The sequence below is a fragment of the Grus americana genome, chromosome 1 (genome assembly GCF_028858705.1).
Source record: "Grus americana isolate bGruAme1 chromosome 1, bGruAme1.mat, whole genome shotgun sequence".
Classification (NCBI taxonomy): domain Eukaryota; kingdom Metazoa; phylum Chordata; class Aves; order Gruiformes; family Gruidae; genus Grus; species Grus americana.
This window is the reverse complement of record NC_072852.1, coordinates 38136866-38145521: the sequence shown is the minus strand read 5'-3', so window position 1 is coordinate 38145521 and position 8656 is coordinate 38136866. Positions and strand designations below refer to the sequence as shown.

Here is an 8656-nt window from a genome sequence, read left to right as displayed (position 1 = left end):
CTGGGGAGGCGGAGCGGCAGAAGCACCGCCTCGGCGACCGGCACCTCCCGGCCGCCCGCAGCCCTTCCCCGCCCGGACGTTGCAGGCGGTACGCTGAGGTGCGGGCGGGGGTTGGTGGCGCTTGGCTTACAGGGATGGGGGTCGCCGCCGCCCGCTCTGTTAAGGGGTGAGGGAGAGGCGGCGGCCCCTGAGGCAACAGAACCGCGGAACAGGGAAAGATCTGGGAAACATCGAAAAGTGGAAGTAGGATGTGCGCTCTGGGTATTTTCGCTGGTGTGATGTTCAAAACGAGCTGAGGTCGGTTCCGGTGAGATTTCCGTGGTAATTTTTTTTTTTTTAATTTTATTTTTTTTCTGCGTAACCGCTTCAGTGGCGGGTTGGTTTCTTTGCGCCCTCCCTGAGGCAGGGCTGCCGTGCTCTGCCCGGTACGGCTTACCTGCGCCCTCACCTCACTGACCGCTCTTTCAAGGCAGAGCTAAGAGAAATCCTTCCCCGCCTCGTGTAATTTCTCTCAGGTTCACCCTTTTTAAACCTCATGAAGACTTGGTATTTTTCATACATTCGTGCTCTCGCTTATTTTTTACTTAAATGTCTTAAAGCAAGGTTCTTTGCTGATTTGCTTGTTTTTTCTTTTTTCTTTTTTTACTGTCCAGTAATGCTGCTGTTCCAATAAATGGTCAGCTATACAGCTTTTATAAGGAAAAATACTGACAATTTTATCATTTATGCATAATGTAATTTAAGCATAATTATGGTGGGAAAGTAGTCAAATCTTCCTCCCTCCAACCCCCTCTCCCCTGCCTATCTTTTTTTTTTTTGATCCTCTGCATTTCCTGTTTGGAATTACCATCTTCTCAAATCTTAGAAGCCTATTTTATCAAGGAACTAGCAAATAAATGGTAGCAACCTTTTGTTTACAGGTTCTGTTTATTGTCTCACCTGTCTTAAGCTTCATCACAAGTCCAGACTTTGCTGGTTCACTTGTTACAGGCACTAAGCTTGTTCCAAAATTCTGCTTAATGAAACTGATAAATTGATACATTTTATGCTCTTAATATAAATGCTTAATTTATATTCTGCATTTGGCATCTGAGCTGTCTTTCATAATGCTTCTGCATTATAGAGGGAACAGTTCCCCATCATATTTGCATTCTGTCCCTGTGTCTTTCAGAACGTTGCAGTGCTCCTCAGAAGTTATGTGGCTTATTTCTGCCACCCCCTCTGTACATAGCTTTACAAGCCTTTTTTTTTTTTTCAGCAGGTGGATACCCATGAGTCAGCTTTGTCTTCTTCAGAAATATTCATCAGATCATTCATATGATCTGATTTTAGCAAAAGCCCTCTCAAAATTGGGAAAACACCAGTGAACTTTTCTTTGTATCTTGAATGTGTACTTGCTTCCACTTCTCAATAAGGCAAAGCTGTTGGCTTGCTATGTTGATGCTTTTTGGAACCGGCCATTTTAAATGATAGTCTCATTCAGGCTGGACTAGACTTCGAGAAGTCTCTGTTCCAACATCCCGCTCAAAGCAGGGTCAGCGCTGACTTCAGACCAGGTTCCCCAGGACTTTGTTTGCTTAAGACCTAGAGTATCTCAGCTTCAATGATACCCTCCCCCTGGGTCTGGCCAGCAACCACTCACACTGCAGTTACAGCCCATATGCTTTCCTCAGGTCTTAAATCGATAAAGATGATTCATAGGATTTGCATGATTCAAATCATCTGGGTTTTTTAGGATATTGTCCTAGTTTCGGCTGGGATAGTTAATTTTCTTCCTAGCAGCTGGTATAGCGCTGTGTTTTGGATTTAGTATGGAAATAATGTTGATAACACACTGATGCTTAGTTGTTGCTAAGCAGTGCTTATAATTAAGTCAAGGACTTTTCAGCTTCCCAGGCCCTGCCAGTGAGGAGGCAGGAGCTGGAGCGGCACAAGAAGCTGCGAGGGGGCACAGCCAGGACAGCTGACCCAAACTGGCCAAAGGGGTATTCCATACCATATGATGTCATGCTTGGTATATAACCTGGGAGGAGTTAACTGGGGAGGGCCGTGGCTCAGGAACTAGCTGGGCATGAGTCAGTTAGCAAAAAAACCAAATATACTTTTTTTTGGTATATTCTATTTTTTTTATCTTCCTTTTCTGTCTTATTAAACTGTCTTTATCTCAACTCACGAGTTTTACTTTTTTCCAATTCTCTCCCCCCATCCCAGTGTTTAGGGGGGAGTGAGTGAACAGCTGTGGGGTTGTTTTAGCTGCTGGCAGGGTTAAACCACAACAGATATATTTGTAATATAATCAGTGATCCTTATGCAAGGAGAATCATCTCTAGCCTTTAAATGTTTTACAGTATGAATCACAGGCAAATCATATATTGAATATAAGAACAGGAAAAACAGACACCAGAAAAGAAAATGTCATTACAGCTTCACTCTAGAAATTTTTACTTTGTTTCTTTCCACTTAGTAAAACTTTCGGTGTTCCTCACCTCTCTTGTATTTGGACTCACATTCACGTTCACAAATTCAGTAGTCTGTAGCTGTATACTATTACATCTCTTCATCCTAACAATATGGCTATAAGAATTGCAGCTAAAGCTGGCATATTGTGTACAGCCTTCTCACATGTATAGCTGTGAAAGCCAGAATTCAGAGGAAAAAAAAAAGATGCCGGGAAAAAAAAAAGTCAAATTGATTATAGTTTTGGAGCTTTGCTCTAGAAGAATATTGAATAATTACCACATCCTGAAAGTAGTGATGAGGAGAATTAAGTTAGAGCGCAGCTTCTGAAACACCTGGAAGAGAGATGAATACTATTCTGTGGATGTTTTATCAAATGATGCCATTTCAGCACTTGCATGGTCAGAGAAAATAGATGAACAGGAAGAAAGCAAGGCAGCTGTGTGTATTAGAGAATGTACTTTAACAGCTTGACCGTGACTTTCACTGAGAGGGAAAGTTGTGGTCAGTAATTTCTGGGATGCTGACATGTATCTTTGGGGTGTTTGGCTGCTGGACACTGTAATAGAGTTTTTAATAGACTTCTTACTGCACGCGCACAGACTGAAACTCTGAGGAATGATTGCAAGTAGCCACATTTGGTTGAAGGGTCTCATGGAAAATATGATTGCTGCAAGTGTGGTCTCACCTTCCAAATTTCCAAGGCTCTATTTCCAAACATGGAAACACCAAACTTAAAGCTTTTTTTCAACCAGAGCTGAGAGCATTAAACCAGGCAAAATATGGTATCTTCTAATCTTATTCTTGGGACCGTCTGGGCAACAATGAAATAAAAACAGGAGAGAGTGGGAATCAACCACAGTAGATACTTGCCAAGAAAAAAGCATGTGATTGGATTATCTGACTTTTGAAAATTTTGAGTGAAAACTTGTATCTTACCAACCTTACCAAAAGCAGAACCACTAATTTTGCCAAGTGAGTCAGGTGAGAACAGTAACTCTAGAAATTCCTGAACGCATTAAACATTGTTTTCCCTCTATGGTTAAAGAATTTTCTAAAGAAAACTGAAGCTTTTGAGCCATTTACTCTGATAATCAAATTGTTTTCCATATTCAATTCAAATATTTAGGAGACATCACAGCTGAACCAGAGTAAGCAAATCTGTTACACAGTCAACTTCATTTCAGCTGGAACTGCCTTTTGTAGTTCCACATTATTTAAACTATTTTCTCTTTGGCAGTTTTGCAGAGAGGGAAGGGCAGTGATTCCATGATGTAAGACAGCTCTTACTAGCTTAGCCTTTTTTCCAGCTTGCCACCAGAGAATTCATTCCAAAGCTGTTTATAACATATACAGATTAATGCTCCCAAACAAATCTTAGTCCAAAAGTATTTATGCTAAGTAGTCCACAAATTATATTCATCCTCTTGTCCCATAGTTATGAAGCCATCTAGGAGAGTTCAGTGGAACAGTGGCTAGTGTTGATAGCCAAAAAACATTATTAGATTTTTAAAAATGTCCTGGAGCCTGCTTTCTCCTAGTCTCTCAGTGGAGTGTTCTCACCTATCTCTATTTCATTCCTTCTACCCAACAAGAAGTAGTTTTCATAATGTGTTCAAAGCATCTGAACACTGCCTGGAGACTCTAGTTAACACTCTGAATACATGCTGCATCACCAGATTTCTCTTTGGAGATAACAGGTAACAGGCACTTCTTTTCCAGTCCAGATTAAAAAAAAAAAAAAGCGCAAAGGAGGAATCTATCTCTTCAAAATAAATATGTGGAAACTCATCAATTGCCTTTTTAAAGCTTGATTCTTTGCAAGGATAGTTACTAGGCGCCACATACCCACCACATAACCCAACTGCGCTAACAGCTGTGGACCTCCAGTCTCTGCACTGCTGAAGGATATTGCAGAAAAAATAATCCGCCAGTAGTCAGAGTCAGTGTTTACATGTTTATCTAAAGATACAGAAACCAACCCACAGATCCTGTTGTACAGCTCACAGCTTGCGTAATCCCTGACAATACACTATTCAGATTCAACAGGGTCAAAGCAGAGTGTCCTGGTTCTGGCAAGGCTAGAGTTAATTTCACAAGGAGCCAGGACAGGTGAGCCAAGCTGGCAGGGGGCTATTCCATACTATGTGACATCATGCTCACCATAAAAGGGGGCTGGTCGGGCAGGGGTGGGTTCGGCATGGCTCCTGGCTCCTGGTAGGTCAGTCGTTGGATCGGTAAATTGTTCTCTGTTATCACCCATTGTGAATATCTGTTATCAGTACTGTTGTTGATTGTTTCCCTCTCCCTTGCTGTCCCAGTAACCTGTCCTTACCCCAACCCTCAAGGCTTTGCCGTTGTTTTTCTGCCATCCCGCCAGGGGAGGGGTCAGCAAGCAGCACGTGGTGCTCAGCTGGGGCTGTGGCTAAACCACATCACAGAGGAAAGTAAACAATCCTTTTTGAATTCTTCAGGCTGAAGTAAATTAGTTTCTCCGAAGATCCAGACTACCTAACCATTCATCCTACAGGATACTCTTTCAGGTGTGGATTGAAGGGCAGGGTACAAGTTTATAAATCAGCCAGGCTGATGGCTGCCACACACAGCTCTCTCCTACGCTCTGCGCTGTCTGCATAGATCCATTCTCACCTGACACCATCGTAGCAGGCAACATGTTTTGAGGGGGAAGTGTTTCTGCTACTTCAGCTTCCCAAAGAGCTCATTATGGGGTTAGATGAACACCAGATTTGACACAGAGAAAGCTACAGGGGGATGGGGGGGATGAGGAAGGAGAGCAGTGTCTTTTGGCAGTGGCCAGTTTGAAGACTATGCTGGTTTTGGCTGGGACAGAGTTAATTTTCTTCATAGTAGCTGGTATAGAGCTATGTTTTGGATTTGTGCTGGAAACAGTGCTGATAACACAGGGATGTTTTAGTCACTGCTGAGCAGTGCTGACACAGAGCCAAGGCCTTTTCTGCTTCTCACCCCACCCCACCAGCGAGGAGGCTGGGGGTGCACAAAGAGTTGGGAGGGGACACAGCTGGGACAGCTGACCCCAACTGACCAAAGGGATATCCCATACCATATGATGTCACATTCAGCATATACAGCTGGGGGAAGAAGAAGAAAGGGGGGGGATGTTCGTCATGATGGCGTTTGTCTTCCCAAGTCACCCTTACACGTGATGGAGCCCAGCTTTCCTGGAGATGGCTGAACACCTGCCTGTGATGGGAAGTGGGGAATGAATTCCTTGTCTTGCTTTGCTTGCACGCATAGCTTTTGCTGTACCTATTAAACTGTCTTTATCTCAACCCATGGGTTTTCTCACTTTCACTCTTGATTCTCTCCCCTATCCCACCAGGGAGGAGTGAGCGAGTGGCTGTGTGGTGCTTAGCTGCTGGTTGGGGTTAAACCACAAGACTTTTCTCATGAAGGTGTATTTTGAGAATAGCTAAATCATGCTTCATTGACACAGTCAATTATACTAACAGAATTAATGCGTAGGCTTTTTTTCCCTGCTTTTACACAGTACTAAAAGCAGTACTACCATTACTTCACAAGGCAAAAGCCTCAATCGTGTATGAAAGAGTGACTCCACTGCAAAGAGCCTGTAATTTAAAACCAAATAACTTTGCTAAAGACATAAGAGCCCTACCTTATTGTTCACTTCCTAATCTGCCTAGTGAAAGCTCTTCCCTCTGTGTGGTAAAGCTGCCCTGACTGCAGGGGAAGGAGATGAAGCCAAACAGCAAACACTGGGTAGCAGCTGCAGCCCCTTGAACTGGGGAGGGGCAGGAACACAGCAGCATATGCAAACCAAAGAGGGTAGGCTTCTAGCACTGTGGCAGAAAATAAAAGAAGTATTGAACCCAGGGGACCCTTAGCATTGGTATGGCAGCACAGGGAGGGAAATGGGATTGTGAAGCTAGCAAGTATAAAAAGCACCAGAAGCACACAATCTGTGGGAAAGCAAATCAAGTAACAGGAAACTTTTGATTAAATGCACAAAAGTCAGGAACAAAAATCTTGTAGAACTGATACTGTCCTATTGAAGAGTAGTAAAGGTAAGCACCCTCTACTTTCTTCCCTCAGTGAAAAGGGAGGAGATGGCAATGAGTGTCTTTCAAGACATCACTGCACTCCACTCCTGGCTGCTGTTTCTGATCCACCTTCTCATTTATTTCCCATTTAAATTGGATGAAGAACCTAGCACCACACAGTCTAGAAAAATCCTCATCTGATGATGCTAGATGTAAATCAGCTTTTTACTATGGACAGCTATAGGCTGGGTGGGGAATGGATTGAAAGCAGCCCCGAGGAGAAGGACTTGGGGGTATTGATTGATGAGAAGCTCAACATGAGCTGGCAGTGTGCGCTTGCAGCCGAGAGCCAACTGTGTCCTGGGCTGCATCAAAAGAGGTGTGACCAGCAGGTCGAGGGAGGGGATCCTGCCCCTCTACTCCACTCTTGTCAGACCCCACCTGGAGCACTGCATCCAGCTCTGGGGGCCCCAGTACAGGAGAGACATGGAGCTGTTGGAGCGAGTCCAGAGGAGGGCCACGAAGCTGATCAGAGGGCTGGAGCACCTCTCCTGTGAGGACAGGCTGAGAGTTGGGGTTGTTCAGCCTGGAGAAAAGGCAGCTCCAGGGAGATCTAATTGTGGCGTTCCAGTACCTGAAGGGGCCTACAGGAAAGCTGGTGAGGGACTGTTTATCAGGGAGTGTAGTGACAGGACAAGGGGTAATGGGTTTAAGTTAAAGGAAGGTTGATTTAGATTAGATGTTAGAAAGAAATTCTTGACTGTTAGAGTGGTGAGGCACTGGAACAGGTTGCCCAGAGAGGTTGTGGATGCCCCCTCCCCTGGAAGTGTTCAAGGCCAGGTTGGATGGGGCTTTGGGCAACCTGGTGTAGTGGCAGAGGGGTTGGAACTAGATGAAAATAAGCAAAGAAACAAACTGACCAGCTGATACATTTGGGACAGAAGTAACAACACACTACTAAAATCTCTGTATAGACCACTGACCCTACTGAAATAGTGCAGTGAATGCAATTCTTTCTGCATCTTCCACATGCAAGACCACATGTGGAAGGCACACCTGGGGAACACCACTTGTGACCAGCCACCAACTGGATGCAACTCCATTCACCACAACTCTTTCAGCCCGGCCATCCAGTCACTTTTTTAGCCAGCAAAGCATATGCCCATCCAAGCCCCCAGCACAAAGTTTCTCCAGGAGAATACTGTGGGAAACTGTGTGAAAAGCTTTAAGTCTGCATAAACAACATCTACAGCCTTTCCCTCATCCCTTAAGTGGGTCACCTTGTCACAGAAGGAGATCAGGTTGGTCAAGCAGGACCTGCTTTTCACGAACCCACACGGACTGCACCTGATTGCCTCAACCAAAATGATTCAAAGAGACTTAACACTTCACTGGATAAAGTTTTATTTATTTTTTTATATAAAAAAGATAGAACCAGATGCTACTTTTAAATGAAATCATTTATTAAACCAATCTGTTTTATAGGAGGTATATATATATTTTATCATTAAGACAACTTCAATGAAATTACTATCTACAAGAATGACTTTGATTGTTTTATTTTCATGTCACCATACATGAACAAATGAATTTTATGTCTTATGAAAACATTTTACTCAGTATCAAAAATGTACACATTTTAATAACCATTGCTATGGTCTGAAGGGATTTTTACATTTAATTTCAAAAATAAGTGTAATTTCATTGCTGCATGTGTTACAGCATAAGCATAAATCATCCTATACATAATAAAAGTTTGTGTAGGTATACAGGTAATTTTTCATGTTGTCACATACCATCATGTTTGAGACACAAGTGGGGGCTTTGCATTTCTCTTTTTTGTGAAAGGCTAAAATATGTACTGATGTAAGCACAAAGCAACATTTCTTAAAAACAAAACCAGTTTGAATGGCACAAGAGTTAGCATTTTTATAAATTAACAACCAGAGTTCTGGATTATGGAAACAGGTACATGAGATTCCAGTACTTTCCTTAGGGCTTTGCTCTCTGGAAGAATACCTGTTAAAAATTATTAAAAAAAAACAACAACAAAAAAAACCATTTTAAGACAAAGGAAATGGTTGAGGTGTAAGATAATTAGTTTGACAGAGCTCATTTTCTTGTTTAACATACTGGTTAACACACTAGGTTCAAGTATG

The 8656-nt window shown here is 43.0% G+C and overlaps 1 protein-coding gene across 2 annotated transcripts in view; it reads right to left on the bottom strand.

Moving 5' to 3' along the window:
- Window positions 1-7939: 7939 nt before the first annotated feature.
- Window positions 7940-8656, bottom strand: part of XPOT (exportin for tRNA) — a 30431-nt gene continuing 29714 nt past the window's right edge. For both annotated transcript variants that reach the window (XM_054813322.1, XM_054813321.1), the window contains exon 25: window positions 7940-8516. In XM_054813322.1, coding sequence (XP_054669297.1) covers window positions 8490-8516 — 27 coding nt within the window. In that variant the 3' untranslated portion in view covers window positions 7940-8489. The remainder of the gene's footprint in view (window positions 8517-8656) is intronic.